The sequence below is a fragment of the Theropithecus gelada genome, chromosome 6, assembly GCF_003255815.1.
Source record: "Theropithecus gelada isolate Dixy chromosome 6, Tgel_1.0, whole genome shotgun sequence".
Taxonomy (NCBI): domain Eukaryota; kingdom Metazoa; phylum Chordata; class Mammalia; order Primates; family Cercopithecidae; genus Theropithecus; species Theropithecus gelada.
Window position 1 is genome coordinate 175510598 of NC_037673.1, and position 20306 is coordinate 175530903.

General features: G+C 57.5%; 1 protein-coding gene across 2 annotated transcripts in view; it reads right to left on the reverse strand.

Moving 5' to 3' along the window:
* The window catches only part of ADAMTS2 (ADAM metallopeptidase with thrombospondin type 1 motif 2), a 230117-nt gene extending 221024 nt beyond the window's left edge, over nt 1-9093 (reverse strand). For both annotated transcript variants that reach the window (XM_025388450.1, XM_025388451.1), the window contains exons 1-2: nt 8840-9093; nt 7418-7812 (exon numbers count right to left, since the gene is read on the reverse strand). In XM_025388450.1, the coding sequence (XP_025244235.1) occupies nt 7418-7812; nt 8840-8966 (522 nt within the window). In that variant the 5' untranslated portion in view covers nt 8967-9093. The remainder of the gene's footprint in view (nt 1-7417; nt 7813-8839) is intronic.
* Between the last annotated feature and the right edge of the window lie 11213 nt (nt 9094-20306).

Here is a 20306-nt window from a genome sequence, read left to right on the forward strand (position 1 = left end):
GTGCTCGCAGAAAGGTGCATGTAGCTTCGCATTGGTGAGGCAAATACCTATCCCTGGAGGACGGACGCTACTTCGTAATTCACAAGAGGAAGACCCCCGGAGGCAGACGAAGCCGCCGGAACTCAGTTCCTGGGAGCCAAGCAAGGGCCAGGCAAGAGAAATGGTCCACCCATTAGGCTGCAGACAGCATCAGAGAAAACAAGCACTACGGGGGCGGGGCCTGCACCTCCAGGGGACCACAGTGAGGGCACAGAGCTGCAGTTTAAATGGGAGTGTCTCCTCTCTCTTGGTGGCATATAACGTAATGGTGTGTCCTGTAACTGATGGCACCTCAGAGCTAATGAGATGCAGACACGGCCGCCGCTTTCTCACCCCGGGGCCTGGGGTAGGCGCTTGCTGCGCATCCATCCTTTCACTGCCAGTGAAGTGCGTGCGGACAGAACCCATCTTTCGCTATTGGAGGAACCGAGGTTCGCAGCATCGTGGTGCTTGTCCGCCCTACGCAGTCACGAGGGGCACAGCGGACCATGTGACCCGCAGCAGCCTCCAACCCACACTAGGCCCCTGCTTCCCTGGGTTAACCCCTGAAATGCACAGGGCAGGGTGGGGATGGCATACAGCCTGCCTGGCTTCAGCAGCACCCAGGCCTTGGTCTTGGACACGAGGGTTCCCTTTGCCTCTGAGTGGAAGCTGTGCACCCCACTCTGCAGCCCTGGAGTTGTCGTGCAGTGTAATTGAAATTCATGGACAAGCCCGAGGAGCCAGCTCCAGGCTCGGTAATAACTTCTCCATATTAATGGCAGCACCGCAGACCTGGTGGACAGCTGACATTTAATATGAAACATACGCAGCAGAGTGTGCAGCTCCTACCTGGATCCTCCCATTCCGGGGTGACCACCAGTAGGGGATGGGGGTGTCTAAAGTGGCGCCAAGATTGAGGGGGCTGTGTCCTCCTCTCCACTGAGTAACTCAACCCCACTTAAGGCCCCTCTTCTGCAGGGTGCAGGAAACCCCTCCCGAGAAATACATCAACACGTGCTGGCCCACGCTCACTCACACGCACACACTCCCATGCAGACACACGTGTGTGCACACACTCACATGTACACACTCATTCAGACATGCACGCACATATGCACCCCCACACGCACACTGTGTGCACGCACCCCTACATGCAAGACATGCAGAGACAACATGTACGTGCACACACTTCCACACACTCCTGCCATGCACAGCCCCAGGACATGCACACGTCCACATGCAGCCAGCAGACTGCTGTCCTGGCAGCAACACAGGGACCCCCAGAGGTGCACAAGCCAGAGAAGGAGGTGGGGTAAGGAAGGACACATCTGCCTGCCAGCACAGACCCAGGGTCCCAGGAAGGCCGCCATGCACACTTGCCCCTTTGGGTCTCCAGATACTAGAGTAGGCAGGCCCAGACCACAGCTCAGGCAGCCACGAAGCAAAGCCCGCCTCACTCCTGAGTGGATGTTCCTGGCCCTGGGGCTCAGGGCGGATAAGCCCCTGGCTGATTCCCTTACTCACCCAGGTGTGGCCCCTGTGAGCCTCACAGCAGGCCTGGGTGAGGAGCTGGCCTTCACCTCCCAGCTGACTCTGCAGGAGGGCCTGCATTCTCTCAGGCATGACTCGCTAAGCACTGGAGACACGGGCGACAGGGAAGCCACAGCGAACCATCGGGCAACAGAAGCCTGCCACACAGGAACGAGCACGTGGCTGCGCGCATTGACCAGTGCCAGAAACACACTCAGCCATGCAATGGAGTGCAGGCCGGGGCTGGGCAGCATGATACGGGGGTCCCAGGAAGAGCTGGCCTCCCGGGGCTCCAGCTGAGACCAGCGCTGACTAGGTGCTGGGAGTTGGCTCTACTCTGCCCCTCCCTGAAGGATTCCAGGAGAGACGCCAGCCCACACAGAGAGGACCTGCATATGTAACTCCTAGAGCCTCGGTTTCCTACCTGTGAGATGGGGCCACGGCGGCTGGTTCACAGGAAGACTGCAGGGGCTGGGTTCGCAGCCCCCAGCGGAGGTAGATGGTTTGGATGCTGCTCCCCGCACCCGCTCCTGAGGCCGCCCGCCACCTCCACCCGCCTCCGGAGGGACTGTGCTGCACTGCTGGACTCCTCAGGCGTCTCCACAGGGGCCCTCGGCTCAGGTAAGGCAGCAGGGGAGGGAGTCACTGCCCACCCTCCCAGGGCACCTGAGGAGGACGCTGGAGTTCTGCCTCCTGCAGCCCTTGCTGCCGGAGTCTCATTCCAGACCAGCAGAGCGTGTGACTCGGGCCGGAGCTGGAGGGCCCCGGCCAGGTCACAGGGGCCTTGAATGCCAGGCCAGTGGGTCTGGATTTTGTTAAGAGCAGTGAGAACCACCGAGAGGTCTTAAGTGAAGGCGTGGCATGAGTTTCTGCGTGGTCTCTAAACATCCCTCTGGCTGCAGTGTGGAGAAGCGCTGTGGGGGAGAGAGCACGGAGCACTGGGGGAGAAGCGCTGTCGGGGAGAGAGCACGGAGCACTGGGGGACAGAGGAGCAGAAGGCAGGGGCTGGCGCCAGGCGTGGAGGGAAGCCGGGCCAGAGCGCTCTGGGATTGGAGCTGGCTAGGGGAGGGCAACCCTGGAAGGGTGAGGTCTGGAGGAGACTGCGGGGAGCCATGTGACTTGAGGAGTATGGGGTCATCCAGGGAAGGGGGTTCTGGAGGCAGCCGAGCAGGCAAGCCTGGAGCCCAGGAAGACTTCTAAGCCCAACATGGGGTCTGGAGTCCATGGGGAGGGAGGCCACAACCGTTTTCACCACCCTGCCCAACTGTCGTCCTCCCTTCTTGTACGATAGACCCCTCTCCATTCCAGAGTTTGGGAGTCTGTCCCTCCCGCTCAGTCCCAAAGGTGGGCAGGAGACTTGGGCTAGGCCTGCACCACGGCTATGGGTTTGAAGATGGGCCTCCAATCCCTCCCCCAGCTCTTACAGGCGTCACCCACAGAGGAGGGCTTTCCGTTTCAAAGGGTTGCCTCCTTGGAAAACAAGCTAGGCCTGGAGCCGCTGGTGGCCCCATGTGGTGGGCTGGGGGCTGCGGAGTGGAGAGCAATTCTGAAATCAACACCGAGAGGCAGGGCTGAGAAATGGATAGCATGTTCTGAGCCCCGTGATTCAGCTAGGCCTGAAGCCTACACTCCTCAGGACCCCCAGATAATTGGGGCCATGGTGTCCCTTGTTTCATCCAATATGAGCAGGGGTTTCTGTCACTCAGACTGAGCAAGACTTAAACAAGGAAGGTGACAAGTATGGCGGAGGCTGAGACTGGCCTTAGCAGCTGTGTAGGCTGCTTGCAGCTGGGACCCACAGGAGCCTCTGCTCCTATCTGGGGAGCCCTGACACCCTAGGGAACCCAGAGGTTCCCTCAGCCCTCTTTGGTCTTCCTGACGACCTCTCGTTGCGATCCAGGCAGTGCCAAGGCGGGGTGGGAGGAAGGAAGACCCTACCAGCGGCAGCTGCAAATCCCAGGCGCCCCCACTGCACAGTCCCAGGCCCGCCCACACCTGCCTGATCTGCTCTAGCCCCTGAGCCTGCTGGAGCCCAGTGTGTGGCCTCGAAGGCAGCAGCCTCGCTGGGAAAAATGAAACTCCTCTCGATCCCTTAGGCCAGCTTCCGACTTCTCTCTGTGGCTTTGATGACTCTTAATGTCCAGCAAGACAGAGTGGGTGCCTGGCCCAGACGGCAGCCCCCGAGGGGAGCCCCAGCTTGAAAGGCAGCAGCCCTGGCTTTCTTCTTGCCACGGGACCTTGGGCCTCTCTGAGCCTCAGCCATGCAGTGGGGCAGCTCTACTTCACAGGGTCGTGGGGCTCGCATCGAGCACCCAGGGCAGAGCATACACTTCCTCCTTTGGGCCCCAGGATTGGACCAGGCCTTGGAGGGCAGACCGTCTCCACTGCCCAGCGCATGGAGGCTTCCTCCACTGGCCCTGCCCAGCCTGGCAGGAGAGGACCCCTGTGCTGCCCTGAGTGGGGAGGCAGAGGCGGGCAGGGCTGCTTCCATCCCACAGAAGTCCCAGCTGCAGTCCCCCACCAGTGAGGACTTAGGCCAGCCACAGGAGCTGCAGCCCAGCGCAGGTCACCAGCCAGTCAAAGCCACTCAGCTCCCAGGCCTGCTCCCAGCTCCCCACTCACACTGACAATGGTCAAACCCACAATGAGAACGTCTCCAGGAGTCAAATAAGAAAGATGAGAAATGTTTTAAAGAAATGCGTTTTTAAAATTCTCTTTGTAGGCATGCAGAAAAAGGCAGCAAAAAGTAGTGAGCATGGCCTTGGAATTGGCTTCAAAGCTTGAAGCAAGCTATCTCAACTTTTGGAGCCTCGGTTTATTCATCTGTAGAAGGGGGATGATGTCGGGACACGTTCCATAGGGTGGTGTGAGGATTAAACAAGGCAATGTGGCATAGGGGGCTCAGCTGAGAGCCCGGCACACAGCATTAATAGGAACACGGTCAGTTGTCACTTACCATTATTACCTTTTACGCCAAAAGGCTTCTCATTGGGTTTTTAATAGGCTTGTAAAAATCATGTGAAATTAGCACACTTACCATGCTGCCCAAGAGATACTAGAAAACTCTTCTGTAGCAATGTGATGCACAGGAACACACTGCTCAGCATTTTTTGCTCATGCCTTGTGCAAAGGTACATTTTGCTGTGGATATTATGAATAACCCCTCACTGTGGATACTAACCCTCTCTGTGGATATGATGAATAACTTCTGTCTAGTCACTCAACCTCCCAGAACCTGAGTGCTCCACCTGTAACCAGGGATGAGATGCCTCCCCGACAGGGGCTCTGTGAGACAAGAGGCACCCTGTATAAAGCCCCAGGTCCTTAGCAAAGAAGCCTATCATGGTAGCAGAGGGGGATTTAAAAGCAAAACAGACACAAACGCAGCGAAAAAGTAAGAAAAGAAAAGAAGAGGCTGGTGGTGGTGGCTCACGCCTGTAATCCCAGCATTTTAGGAGGCCAAGGTGTCGGATCACCTGAGGTCAGAAGTTCGAGACCAGCCTGATCAACATGGAGAAACCCCGTCTCTACTAAAACCACAAAACTAGCTGGGCATGGTGGCACATGCCTATAATCTCAATTACTCAGGAGACTGAGGCAGGAGAATCGCTTGAACCCGAGAGGTGGAGGTTGCAGTGAGCTGAGATTGTGCCATTGCACTCCAGCCTGGGCAACAAGAGTGAAACTCCGTCTAAAAGAAAGAAAGGAAAGAAAGGAGAGAGAGAGAGAGAAAGGAGAGAAAGAAAGAGGAAGGGAGGGAGGGAGGGAGGGATGAAAAGAAAAGAAAAAAAGAGAAGAGAAGAGAAAAGGAAAGAAAAGAAAAAAGAAAAGAAAAGAAAAGAACCAATGGTGCTGTCCCACTGTCCAAGGCTGTTATTCACTGACAGCATTCAGCGCCACTCAGGCAGGTCCCAGCTCCTCTTTGAACCCCAATATTCTTCCCAGCTCTGTCCGGTACATGGAACACCTCAGCAGTCCTGTCCTGCCCAGTCCAGTCCACACCTGGTACTTCTGCACATGCTCCTCCCTTTGCCCGGGTTGCCAACCTGCATCTTTTCCAGCTGGCCACTCATTCTTCCAGCCCCCATTCAAACTGCCCCCCAGGAGCACACTCTCCAAGTCCTGGCCAGAGTGCCCGTCAGCCACCCTGATGGCAGGAGGCCTTGGGTGGGTACCAGACCTGCCTCATCGCCGACCAGTACAGGGGGTAAACACATAAGAAGGTGCTGGCTGAAAAAATGAATCACCAAATGAGTTGCTGAATGAATGAAACAGTGACAAGTCCTCTCCACAATGCTCTCCATCAGGAATGCACAGTACACAGGTGTTGGCCCACCACCAGACTGCAGTCCCATGTCAACTCCCACCACCTTACCTCACCCTAAGTCTGCAGCAAGCATCTCCTTTCATTTAGGAAATTCGCCTCCAGCATAAAATGGGACACACCTCTGAGGCCCAGGATGTCCTCGGAGACAGTGGGCGATGTCAAGGGCTCGCCATTTTAACCCACCTCCTCCAGGGATATTTACAGTTGTTTGCAGTATGGCCAAGTTCTAACTAAATCCAGCCAAAGGCAGTGATTTTCCAAAGCAACAAGTGATATTTTCTGTGTCTCCATAAAAAGAATGGCAGTGGTTGTGGGGCCCTGGTGTAATTGCTGGCTCTGCAGACTGTAGGATGAGCCTGGGCTGCCCGAGTATGGGTGTGCTCAGGGGCCATGGGGCTGGGAGAGTGGCCACTCGCTCGAGGCAGGAGTGCCCTGAGTAGCAATTAGATCGGAACCCATGGTGGGCGGCTTCAGATGTCTGGCCAGCACAGCCAGCCTGACCACCACACACCCAGTCCAAAATAGAAAACTGCAGTGGCCTCTGCTGTGTGCCAGGCCCCGGGCAGCCGGACACAGCACTGCCAATGTCAGCCTCCTCCCTCAGCATCGATCCAGGCTTCCTCTGAGGCCCCTTGTGCTGAGCCATGGTCCCTCCTGCCCTCTCCAGGAAGCAGAGCTTCCCACAGCTCCAGTCACAGGACTAGAGAGGCCCAGGCAGTCTCAAAAGGGACCCCCTAGCCTCTCTCTTGTCCTTCAGGGGCTGCCCCCAAAAGATCGAGCAGCTCATGGGCACTAGAGCCTTCATTTCCAAATGCACCCCTCAGCTCAAAATAGAGAAAACCAACTTTTCAAAGAACCAGCTGGAGTTCAACAGGAAACCACAGCAGAAAAACCAGTGATTCCCGGTCAGCCAAGGGGCAGAGAGCTAACTGGGCATTTCAGCACCACTGTCTGCTCCCTGGGCTGGCATCACCCACACACAAGGAAACAGGAAGACTGACTGCCAGCCCGTAAGTCCACCACAAACATATCACACACGCCAGTATCACAACGACGGACACAAACTCAACAGATGCTCAACACTTACATGCAGAAACCCAGACACATACATGCACAAAAGACACTGGCGTACGCACATGGTCACACAGGTGCACAGGCACCCAGATGCAGGTACACACCAACGTTCCAGAACACATGTGCACACACTCACGAAGGTACACACACATACACGGACCCACCCCGGGATGCAAGCCAGAGACCTGTTCAGGCAGGCCTAAGAGAGAGGCGCACGCTGCTGCCTGCTGAGCCTTTTGGAGACCCGGGCCTCCCCTTGCATAAATGGCCCCTGCTCAGACCAATCGAAACAACCTGCTTTCCAGCCAAGCCCTTCAGTTGGAGCACGAGGCTCCCTAAAGCACGGGGAGGGCAGGGAAAGTCCTCAGCGCAGGCCTTGCCCTCCCAAGGGACTCCCAGGTAACGCTTTTCCAAAGCCCAGGCGAGGGCAGCGGAGAGAAAGGAGCCAGAGAAGTGCGTACTCACCAGCCCATCGCAGTTGCTGAGCGCCACAGAGGAGGCTTCGGCTAGGCCGGCCACGTCTCCGACGTAGAGACAGCTCCCGAGCAGGGGCTCCACGCGGGTGGTGCCTGTCTCGCTCTGCCACTCCATAGTGGCCCCGGGCGCCACGAGGCGGGCGTTGGGCCGCAGCCGCAGGTGCAGGTCTCGGCCAAAGACCGTGACATTATAGAAGAGGTGACTGCCAGGGTCCTCCTCGTTGCCTCCGGGGAAGCTCGGGGTCCGGACAGGGGCGGCCCTGCGGGCTCGTACCCCTGCTCTGGCCGTAGCTGCCGACACCACGTGGGACAGCAAGCGGCCCTGGGCGTCAGTGCGCACCGGCACCGCCAGGATGCGCTCCGCTCCGTGCCCCGGGGGCCCGCCTGCAACGGGAAGGGGCGTTAGATCCGCGGAGACCTCGGAGCCCCAGAGCCTCGGAGCCCCGCCGGCAAGCCACGCCCCCCCAGACCCCGCCCCACTGCGAAGGGAAGGGGCATTCCGCCGGGCGACCCCCGAAGCCAGCCTGCACCTCCCCGGCTTTCCTGCAACCGGGAAGGGGCGTTAACACGGCCACCCCTCCGGGGCTCCGCCACTCCCCGGCCGTTCCCTCCTCAGGGGACCTTGCCTGCCCAGAGCGCTGCCCCCTGCCCCGTTCAGGGTGGGGGCTCTGTGGGAACCTCCCTGTGCCCGAAGGGACGACCCTGTCGGAGAGTCCCCCGAACCTTGAACCCACCGTCCTTGGCAGGACGTGGGGCTGCTCGGAAGCCATTCCGGGTTGGCCCCCTTACCCGCGTGCCACGACCCCTCGGCGGGCCCCTGCCGCCCAAGTGCCCTCACCGCTGGCCTCCGGGGCGGCGGAGTCTCGGCTTCCCCGAGCACGAGCGGCCTGTCCTGCCTGTCCAGCTCCCGCTCAGCCCGCTGCCGGCCCCGTCTCCCCGAGCGCCCGAGGACTGGGAGGGGTGGAACAGGGTCCCTCCGATCTCTGGGGATCCCCTCCGGAGCGCCCCAACCAATCCTTAGGGCCCAGGGCTACGCGCTCGGCAGCCGGCTCCTCCGGAGCGTCCCCGGACGCGAGCCCGGGCGCCGCCTCGCCCTGGCTCCCCCCCGGACCCGCTGGGGCTGACTCTGCGCTCTCCGCCGCGGGGCTTTTCCCGGCCCTCCGTCCCCACCCTCCGCGACTCCGGAGCCGCCAGTGCTCCGAGGCTGCCCCCGGCCCAAGGCGCTCGGGTGCGCTGCGGGGCGCCCCCTGCGCGACCAACCCGGCCCCGAAGTTGGCCAACTTGGCCCCGGGCGGGGCGCGCGGAGTTTGCCCAAGTCAGGCTGGACGACGCCTGGGGAGGGGGCGGCGGGGCACGCGCGCAGGGCCAGGCCGGCGGGGGTCCCGGGGCGGGGGGGCCGGGCCGCACCTACCTGGGGGGTCGGCGGCAGCGGCGAGCCTGGCGTTCGCGGGCGGCGGCGGCGGCAGGAGCGGCGGCAGCAGCAGCAGCAGCAGCGCGGGGCAGAGCAGGCGGCGAGCGGCTCCCGCCGGCAGATCCATGGCAGCCGGACTGCAGCCGGGGCCCCGCACTCGCAGCCGGCGCGAAAGTTCCCCGCGAGCCGCCCAGCCCACATCTGGGGGCAGCTGGAGCCGCCCGCAGCTGCAGCACCGCAGGGCGCGGGGCGGAGGAGGCGAGGCGCGGAGGGGAGGGCGGGGGAGCGCGGAGGGAAGGCGGGGAGAGGGAAGGAGCGAGCGAGCGAGGGAGGCGGGAGGGAGGGAGGCGAGCGAGGGGGAGGGCGGGGACGGCGGGCGCCTCAGCCTGCGGTGACCCGGCGCATCTTGGCGCGGCCGCCGCCGCCGCCCGCTTCCCTCTTCGCGCCGCCGCCGCCGCGGTGCCGGGCTCGCAGCGAAGCAGAGACACCCCGAGGCGGCGGCAGAGAAGCGCCGCGGGCCGGGCCGGGGGAGCCCCGCCGCCAGCCACCCCAGGCGCACAACCTCCGAGGAGCGGCGCCGGCAGAACGTCCCCACCTAGCGAGCCCTCGGGGTGCTGGGTCCCACTCGGCAGCCCTGGGAATCAAGGGGTGCACCCCCCTGTCTCTGTGCCCTGGGGCAGGACAGGGTGAGGGAATGAAAGGGGAGGGGGGACTGACTCCTGGGTCCTAGGGGCTGAGCCAGGCCTAATGCCCACATAGAGGCCGCAAAGGCCAGACGATGCTGTTAGGAGGGTACACCCAGGGCGCGACCCCAAAGATCAACTTTTGCCCTTACTGAGAGAGGCAAGGCTCCCTCAGTCCCCAGTTCCTCTTCCTCTGAAGTCCCTGTCCCCTGTCCCCCATCTGCCTTCCCATCCCTCCGCTGCAGCCTCAGCACAGCCTCTTCCTGCCAGACCTGGGCTCTCTGCCCAGGAGCACAGTCAGGCTCCTGCCCTCACCTGTCCTCAACCCCACGTATGCATTCTGTCCTCCCGCCACTGCACTCCTGGCCCCCAACCTGAAATGGCCTCTCCAAGGTCTGCCTACCTTTTCCACCCAAGCATCCAAGGACACCTGGGTCCATCCTGTTAGAGCCCATTGCCAACCGGAACCCCTCTCCAATCCCTCCTCTCCAGCAAGGCCCTGATCCTCCCATGCTGTCTAAGCTCAGCGGCCTCGCTCCAGGGCCTGCCTGAGAGCCCCCACTCAGGCTATTGGATCTCTCTGCCCTAGGACCCCCAATTTCTGCCTCACTTCCCCAGAGGGTGAACACCCACCCCTTGGATTTTCTCATTCGCCCTGCCCCAGGCCTGTGTGGACAGGGCTTTGGTCTTTGCCTTGGCCAGGGGCAGAGGACCCAGAGATGACTCAGGCCTCTCCCTGCTGGCCAGGAGGTCCCAGTCGCTGGGGGAAACATGACTTACACAGCAGGCTGTAACTGTGATCTCACGTCCTTGGTTCTTTCGATTCTGGGGCCTGGGTGTGAGGGCACCGCAGCTGGACAGCCATCTTCACCTGCAAGCTGTGCTCTTTCTGGGTCACCTAAGGGTGCCCGAGGCTGGATCCAGCCCCCAGGCATGGTGAGATGCCACATGGAAATTTAGATTGGTAACTTTTCTTGAGATATTGGAAGATGTGGCCACGCTAGACCCATACTCCTGCTTAGCAGCCGTTAAATGGGCACTTACCTTGCAGTTTGTGGCGGGTCCCTCCACTCCTCACTCTCTGTAGGCATCTGCTCTTGTGACCTCTGATGACCCAGGTGGTTCCAAAGAAAGCTGGAACTGGAATCCTAGTGTATCACAAGAGAGATGACTCCAGAGCTGGGCATCCAGGAGGACTTCCCGTAAGAGGTGGCATGAGTTGAATCATGCAGGCTGGGGGAGCCAGGCAGCCCAGAGTTGGGTCCAGCCAGTTGCCGTCCTAGAACACATAAGGCATTTCTCCGGTGATTGTCAGTGCTTCCGTCCTCTTCAAAACACAAGTGAGACAACCAGTAGCCGCCCCTACTTCAAGGGGCATGTTCTACACCTTCCTGCCATGTTTATGGTTGGGTTTTTCTTTACACAGCGCCTAAAATTTTATTCAAAATTTTAAAGGGTACTTTAAATCACTACCATAAATGCAAAAGCCAGCATCTCACCATCTTTCCATAAATCAAAGATAATTGCTAAAAACAAATACAACAAGAACAGAAATGTTATCAAATTCCAGATACTTCCACCTGCTAAAGGTACTGAAGGCTGAAGCTGATTAGCAAGTGTTACAAAAGCCTTAAGATGGACTAGCACAGAGGTCGTTGCTCTGATGTGATCAGAAGTACGAAAGGAGACCTGAAAAGGAGCAACTCTGGCTTTGTGAGTTGATGGCATCTTCTAACAGGTTCACGGAGCTAAATTATTTTGTATACTTTGGGATACTTGCTTTAGGATATTTTTTGGAAAAAGAGTTTGTCTCCTGGACACTGAATAACCCCTGGCAGCTGTTTCTTCCCACATCACCCATGTCCCTGCCACCAGGGATGAGTTGAAGACAGAGCAGCACCCTTGCCCAGCCCATCCTTTAGTGCCCCCACTGTCACCCACCAGGGTGGTGGACGAACGAGGCTCACATGCATCTAACTTCACAGTTAAACCCTCAGGGAGGTGGAGGGGACTTGCAGACACATCCCAGCCTCGTGATCACTTGTCCTCCACTCGGAAACAAACAGAAAAACAAAAAACAACCAAAGAACAACAACAAAAATCTTCCTACTTCAAACCTCCATGACTCAAATCTCGCCTCTCCCCCTCTGCTGGTGTTTGCCTTTTTCTCTGGTCCCCCTTTTCCTCTTCCAGGTAAAATAGGGGACACAGAAGTCCCCAATGGCTCTCTGCCCCTCTACGTGCTCAGTCTAGGTCCCAAAGACAAGAACCAAGGGCCACTGGACCAACGCTGCTGGATGTGTTGTTCACTGGAGCCTGAATTTTCAGGTCTGATTGTGGTCTCCAGCTTACCGCAGTCCTCATCACCCGCTGTTGCCCTACACCTGCCTATTGTTCGTGATCATCAGCACCACGGTCCCTGAAAACCTGGAGTTGTCACCCTCACTGAGAAGCCCAGTGTTTGTGGGGAGGAGTTAGGACAATTCAGGGTCAGCTCAGGCCTTACACACCCAACCCCTTTAAAACCTTCCTGAAGACCGGGCGCGGTGGCTCATGCCTGTAATTCCAACACTTTGGGAGGCCGAGGCGGGCGGATCACAAGGTCAGGAGATCGAGACCATCCTGGCTAACACTGTGAAACCCCGTCTCTACTAAAAAAAATACAAAAAACTAGCCGGGCGTGGTGGCGGGCGCCTGTAGTCCCAGCTACTCAGGAGGCTGAGGCAGGAGAATGGCGTGAACCCGGGGGGCGGAGCTTGCAGTGAGCCGAGATCACGCCACTGCACTCCAGCCTGGGGCACAGAGCAAGACTCCGTCTCAAAAAATAAAAAATAAAAAAAAATAAAACCTTCCTGAAGATGTGAAGTGCAGAAAGAGGTGAGCACCTTTCCAGGTCATCTTGGGTGCCACAAGTCACCCCCCAGCCCTGGCAGAAGAAGCATTAAGGAGGAGGAATGTTTTCTGTCGCCCACCTCCGCTCTCAGTTGGTAGCTGCCCTGCATTGCCCTGAGAGGAGGGTCGGGCTCCCTGGGCTGGCTTGGGCTTCCGGGTCACGTTTCTCAGCACAGACCTCATTAAAGACAGGAGCCCCTTTGAGAACCAGTGCCGTCCCCTGATGTCCACACAGAAACCAGCCCCTGAGAAGGTCTCCTGCACTTTGACAAAGTCACCTTTCTTGGCACGACCTGCCAAGCAGATGGAGGCAGTGAGGTTTCACTGCCCTCCCTAATGAGAGACAAGCTCTTAGGGGCTGTGGGAAAGGAGCTGGACTCTTTTAGTCTCACTGGTGCCTGTGTGCAGAATGGGTCAAGCATGAGGGGCTAGTTACCTTGTCGAGGGGCCTTGAAGACAGCAGCTCTGTCCAACGTTGCTGTTGGCAAACAGCGGGTGCAGTGGTCCCATCAGATGCTCTGGTGGGGTTCTGGCCGGGAGTGGCCCTGGTGAGCAATATGTCAAGGGAACGCTGATTGAACAGAATGTAGAGGCCGAGTGGTCTGCAGGAAGTGTGGTTCTTGCTGTTTCTTGAGCCTGCTCCTTCCCCATGCCATGTACACACTTTAATAGGGAGCAGCTGTGCCCAGCAAAAGAGGAAAGGTGGGTGGTGTTTCAGTAGCAATTGTTTTTACTGCGATTGCACCACGGAGGCGTCCCATTGCCATTGAGATTGATTCTGCCTGGAAGTGAAAGACAAACTGCTTGAGGTCTGGAGGCTTGGGGATCAGGGCTCGGTTAACATTTCTACATGGAGATGCAAGGTGGAGACTCAGACTTAATCTAAGCATTAATGGCCCTGGGAAGGACGTAGCTTAAGGCCTATTTGTGATTGTCCTTTGCACATATGCTCAGCCTAGCAGAGAACAGAGAAACATTTTAAAGGGGTTATCTGGGTGTGTCAGGCAGTGACACCATTTGAGTGGGGGTCTAAATCTCTGGGTTCACCTGTGTCTGGTCCCTGTCAGGGTCAAGGGGCCATTTTGTCCAGCCCCCTCATCTGGGAAAGGCCTTTGGGTCCCTCAAGATGCTCCTTGCTGCAAGTAACACAGTCAGCTTAAACCACGAGTAAATGCATCAGTTCGCGCACCCGGAAGTCTACAGGTGTGGTGGCCACGGAGCTTAACTGCAGCGCCAAGGGCCCTGCTGTCTGCCTAGCATCTGTGCCCCAACCAGGTAGAAGGATGGCCAAAACACAGGGGCACTGCCCTCTCCCAGAAGGGCCACTGTCTCCCCTGTGGTCTGTGGGCCAAGGCTGGGTCATTTGCCAAACCAGTTGCCGACAGGCTGTGGGTGAAGGGATGACCGGGACAAACCTGGATTAAGCATCGCATCCACCCCAGTGCCCCCAGCATTGCCTTCTGTCTTTCTTTCCAAATCAGAGTATTGCACAGTACCAGGCATCCTCCTGCCTGGCGAAAGAAGCTTTTCCCATGTGACGCGATATTTGTATCCCATTCCTGTACTACATCATCTGTAGAGCGTGCAGAATTCCTTTCTTTTTATGTAAATCCTGTAGGTAGCTAGTGAAGGGCCCAATTATATTACATTATGGGGATCTGTGTTCAAAGCCTTTTCTAAGCCTGTCTGGACACTTTCCTACTTCCTAGATTTTGAGGAACGCCTTGGTGGCCCCAGCCCAGGCCTTGCTAGATCCCCGGGATCCCTGGCCTCTGGGGCTTCATTCCCTTTAGGTCACCCTCTGCGTCAATGTCCTTCCATCCAGTCCAGCCTGACCCTTCCCAGTTCACAGGATCAAGGGTGTGGGCCTTAAAGACACCGAAGCTTCTGGCTGGGACTTCAGGGCTATGGTGCCCATGATGAAGCCCTAAGACGAAGACCCTGGTGGGAGGAAAACTCTGGGTGCAGGGCTGGGGGCCTCTGACCATCTCTACAGCCTTGGGGACCCCACTTCTCCCCCAGGAGGGAGAAGGGTCCCTCCTCTGGCTGGTAGGCGCATCCTTCTTCACTGCTCCTGCCAACAGCTCCCAGGGGTCCTTCTTCCTCTGCAGAAACACTGAGACTGGACACAAATGCCAGGACACTGAAAGTGGGGCTCCTGGAGGAACCGGTCGCCTCTGCCCCCTGCAAAATGGTGTCCCCTTCCTCTGAGGGTGCCAAGAAAAAAAAGAAAGAAATAAAGAAAATATATGCTTGTATCCTTTTGGTAATTTTTTTAAAGTTGGTTTTTAAAAACGCACTAAGTCGTCCCTGTGCTCGGTGTCTCTGTGGCTCTGGCTCTGGGCCACCCCTCAGGAGGAGAAGTCTTTTCTCTTCATGCTGACCCGAGGCCAAGCCTTAGGGCCGGTCCCTGACCTCTCTGCTTCCTGGGCAGTCTCATCCTTTCCCACAGGCTCGAGAGCTGGTGTGCCGATGACTGCCCACTGGCCGGGTTCACCCTACCGGTAAATGCAGCTCCCCCAGCCACCTGCATCAAGATGTCTCAGAGCCTTACCGACTCACCAACCCAGAACCCAGAACCGCCCCATCTCCAGCCTGGCCGCAGCCCTGGCCCAGTCCCCTTGGGCTCAGCATCCGGCGTCTCCACTCTCCCTGCAGGCACCCAGCCAGGGACCCGGGGGCATCTCGGTTCCCTCCATTCCTTTTTCCCCACATGAAAGCACTCTCCAATCCGCACCTCCTCCCTTCCACCCTCTCTACCCCAGCCTCGATACCCTTCCCTGACATGATGGAGCACCCACAGGACCACCCCCGTTGGGCACTAGATGCCTGAAATTGAGCCCGTGGGCTCAAGTGACATCCTCTTCTGCTAGTCAGATGGGGGCGGCTCCAGGACGGCACCCCTCACACAGTGACCTGCACACAGCATGCATCTTCTCATGCCTGCCTCTGTCTCCTCATTGGAGCGAGCTTGCACACCTCCCTCCCAGTCTTGAGCAAAGCTTGAGCATGGCTTATATTTGTTTTTAACAGAGGGTAGATGCGAGTAGCCCCTAAAACAAGTTGGTGGCTGAAAGTGCCAGTGTTCTTTGGAATAATGAGGCCCATCTCCTAACTGGACAGCTCCTTCCCCACCCTGTGGGCGTGGCTGTCCTGGGTAGCAGGGGGTCGGGTTTCCTGGGGTTACTGAGAGGGCAATTCCGCCAGGGCTCATTGGCTTAGATGATTTCAACTCCCCTTTCCAGTCGTGTGCCCTTGGGAAAGTTAACCTCTCGTGCCTCAGTTTCTTAAAGTGTGTATTGGGCATGATAATACCTCATCACAGAGCAGTTTTCAGAATCAAATGATGTGGTTTTTTGAGACCAGATCTCACTCTGTCGCCCAGGCTGAGTGCAGTGGCGTGATCACAGCTCAGCGCAGCCTCAACATTCTAGGCTCAAGTGATCCTCCCACCTCCACCAATCAAGTAGCTGGGACTGCAGGCATGTAGCACTGTGCCTGTCTAATATTTTATATTTTGTAAAGAAAGGGTCTTGTTTTGCTGCCCAAGCCAGTCTTGAACTCTTGGGCTCAAGCGATCCACCTACCATGGCCTCATCAAGTGCTGGGATTGCCGGTATGAGCTACCACATGGCTGAGAATCAAATCATTGACCACATATGTGGGGCTCACAACTGATCCTCACAGAGTGAGCACTGGTACCTTTGTAGTATCGCTCTCCATCGCTTCCCGTACATGGCTGGACCCACAGTGCACTATTGGGCCAGAAACACAACACTGTGGACGCTGGAAATTTGCAGAGTGTTTTGACCATGGCCTTTTTCATGCCATCACTGACTTTAGAACCAAACCCTGACTGTACTGTAGGACACTAATGGCAGGACGCCAGGGTTGACTTTGGACTGGTAACCTTGCCAAAGTCTTGCAGAAAATATGGCAATTGACAAAACACAGCCTGGCACATAGTAGGTGCACAGTAAATATTTGTAGAACCAATCAAACAAGACGATTTCCAAAGGTAGATGCCATGAAGGAGATAAAAGAGGCAGGTGATATAGAACACGTGTGACAAAGGTGGTGGATGGTGGGAGGGGGAGGTTTAGGCTAAAAGCTAATCAGAGAGAATTTCCCGGGGAGAGTGGCTTACACAGGGAGCACCTCAGACGGCACGTGCAGAGGCCCTGAGACGAGAAAGAGGTTTCTGTGCTCCAGGAAAAGCAAGAGCAGTGCAGCAAGAGGGTGGTGAGAACAGGAGAGAGCAGCAGGGGATGGAGTGAGAGAGGAAACCGTCGAGGAGGCAGGGACTTGTGGGTCTCAGCCAGGGGGCTGCATTTTGTTCTAAGCAGAGAGTTTAAAGTAGAGGAAGGAAGCAAGATCATGCTCACTGCAAAATGCCCTGGGAACTAGGAACTCTCACTGGGACACTGGTTGAGGGGTCCCCAGCCCTCTTCTCAGGAGAAGGATCATGCACGTTTCTACCCCATGACCACCCTCATCTGCCCAAATCAAAGGTGACGGGGTCAGCTGGACCCTGCAGTTTCGTCTCCCACTGGAGCAGAAAGATGCCATCACTGGGCAGCTCTGCAGGTGAATTAGCCAAGGTCTTCACAAACTGCCTCCACGAGCCTCGTGACTGCCCGCAAGGTGGAACCGCAGCACCCCACTTGCAGGTGAAGAGGCTGACACTCAGGGACAGCAGCCCCCGAGGGTTCAAAGGCAGATTGAACCCCTGGAGTCCAACGCTCACCCCATATGGGGGTGTCCAGAGGCTTCTGAGACCCTGGGCCTTCTGGGGTCCAGCATCTTCCCGTGAAGCCCCCCTCGGCCTGGAGTGGTCATGGAGTCATTCACTGTCACTCACTAACTCAAGCATCCTATCCTAAGTGATACATACGGGGCTGTCCACTGGTGGCCCACAGGGTTTTATTTTTTAACTCAAATTATTTGCTAAGATTTAAAAAAGCAAAAGATGACCCATGAAAACATGCAGCTCTGGCTTCCATGGAGAAAAAAAAAAAGCCCAACTCGCTCCTCTGGGCCTGCTCTGCCACGGGGCACCCACAGGCTGGAGCTGAGGGCCTCCAGAGCCTCACGTTCCGCACACAGCCACCTCGCCCCGGGCCTATGGCCTCCAGCCCATGTGCTGCAGAGCCCAGCTCTGCCTCATTGGATGGAGAAGCCGGGACAGGGGTCCCTGCATGGCTGGGGCAGCCCAGGGGAACCTCTGTAGCCCAAGGCTTTGTATACCCCGTCCCAGGCTTCTCTGCTGTCTCACACGGGGACCTCTACGATGGCTTCAACTGCTAGAACTTTCCAAAATGCTCCTTTTCCTATCCCCATGTAGCACCAGTGGCCCCCTGCTACCCATTAAGAGGTCCTGCTCTTTGGCTGCAGATAGGGACCATGACCTGAGGAAGAGACCATCCCCAAGGCCCTCCAAACCTAAGTCTGGAAGCACAGGCTGCTGGGAGGGAGGACGGGAAGGCAGGAGTGCGGGGTGGAGGGGAGTGCCATGGGAACACTGTCATCTCAAGGCTGGGGGACTCCCCAGCAAATTGATGTGAAAGGGAACAGAAGCCAGTTCAGGGTGCTGGATGGGTGACTTCTCCAGGAGACCAGAGGCGAGAGTTCACTTGCACACGCCTGTATACACACACTCACACCACGGCACACACATGTGGTGATGCACGTGCACTAGCAGGCATGCAGACACACGCCAATCTGCAGCCCGCAAACGCCCACAGACCCAGACACGCAGACGCACGCTCCAGAGCCCACGCAGTGCCCCGGCCTCCCTAATTGCATTTCTGAAAATGAGAAAGAGGAAATCGAATGACTTTGAGGCGGCTGCCGTTACCCCATGGCGATTTCCCATCTCCGTTCAGAGAGGCTGCAGCAGCAAGGCTGTCTGAAGTTCTGTCTGAGCCCTGAGACTCCTTAGCAACCCTCAGCATGGGCCACACTGCAAGCTGTCTCTGGCCTCGGCCAGCCGGCCTACTGTGGATGGAAGCTGCCAGCTCACCTAGGGCTTGCAGTGATAATAAGGGCCACTGACCTGCTTCTTGGGGCAACTGAGACCCCAGTGTCTCTCTGCTCTCAAAAGGCACCCCAGACACCCCAGAGCCCAGGACCACGACATTTCCCAGGGCCCCTGCTCCATGCTTGGTGCATCCTAGGACCCTGTGCCTATAGGATGAGAAGCTGCTGCCCAGAAGATCCTTCCTATGGGCCAGTGCCACACTGTGTTCTCCCCCTGAGGCTCTTCCCATCCTGAGCCACTCCGCAGATGCTGTGATTGGAAGCTCCCCCAGACCCCTTATTCCCCACAGCATCTCAGACACAGCCTAGACAGGAGGTTGCTGTTGGCCATAATATTGTCTTCAACGATAGAGCAAATTGCATGATCAGCCGCACTGTTATCTTGGAGGTCAACCGAGACCCTGAGATCTTCCTCATGTAAACATAGTAAAGCATGTCTCCCGCACCCACACTGGACATGGACGACGGAGGCTTTGAACTGATTACAGGTGTCACTGGTTTCCCTCTATCGGTTTGAATCTGTGATGATGAAGTGCACAGCTGAGAAACAGCAGAGTCCCCTGGCCAGGTGGCTCCAGGGAAGCCCCATCCCTGGTCTGAATGACCAAGCCCCTAGGCTCCTGCATCCTCCTGGGCACAAGAGAGACAGTGGCTGGACCTGAGAACTGTAGAGCCAGGTGGTCCTGGACAAGCCATCCCTGCAGAGGAAGACCCTCAGCCCTGGGATTAACAGGGAGTGAGAGGTAACTTGCTTCAGATTCATCAGAGGTTTGCAGACAGTTCTATCTACCTGACACAGGGCAGCAGGGAAACAAGTGTCTCCGAAAGGCCTTACTCTCACTGGAAACTGGGATCTGGCCTTGCTCGGTCCCAGGTCTCAGCCTCTGCCCAGGCTGGACCCTGGCCCTCCATCTCACTGGGCCCCAGGCTGTGGCCACGGTAGGCCCCAGGTGTCAGCTTTGCTGGATCATGGACCTCAGTCATGCAGAACCCTAGGCCTCAGCCTCACTGGACCTTGGCCTTGCCAGGCTGTGGACCTTGGCCTCACTGGACCCCGGACCATAGTCTCACTGGGTCTTGGTCTTGCTCGACCCTAGACTTCAGCCTTGCTGGACTTTAGACTCTGGCCTTGCTTAACCTTGGACCTCAGCCTCACTGAACCCTAGACCATGACCTTATTGGACCCTGGACCTTGGCCTCACTGACCTTAGACCTTGGCCTTGCTGGACCCTAGACCTCAGTCTCACTGGACCTTTGACCTTGGCCTTGCTGGACCCTGGGCCTCGGCCTCCCTGGACCCTGGACCTCAGGCTCACTGGACCCTATAGACCATGGCCTTATTGGACCCTGGACCTTGGCCTCACTGACCTTGGACCTTGGCTTGCTGGACCCTAGACCAGTCTCATTGGACCTTGGGTTATGACCTTGCTGGACTCTGGATCTTGGCCTCACTGGACCCTTGGCCTCAGCTTCACTGGACCATGGGCCTCAGCCTCATGGGATCCTGGACCTCGACCTCACTGAACCCTGGATCTTGACCTCACTGGACCCTAGGCCTCAGCCTCACTGGACCTTGGCCTTGCCAGGCTGTGGACCTTGGCCTCACTGGACCCCGGACCATAGTCTCACTGGGTCTTGGCCTTGCTAGGCCCTAGACTTCAGCCTTGCTGGGCCTTAGACTCTGACCTTGCTTGACCTTGGACCTCAGCCTCACTGGACCCTAGACCATGACTTTATTGGACCCTGGACCTTGGCCTCACTGAACTTGAACCTTGGCCTTGCTGGACTCTGGACCTCGACCTCACTGGACGTGAACCTGGGCCTCGCTAGCCACTGAGTGCTTGCCTCCGATT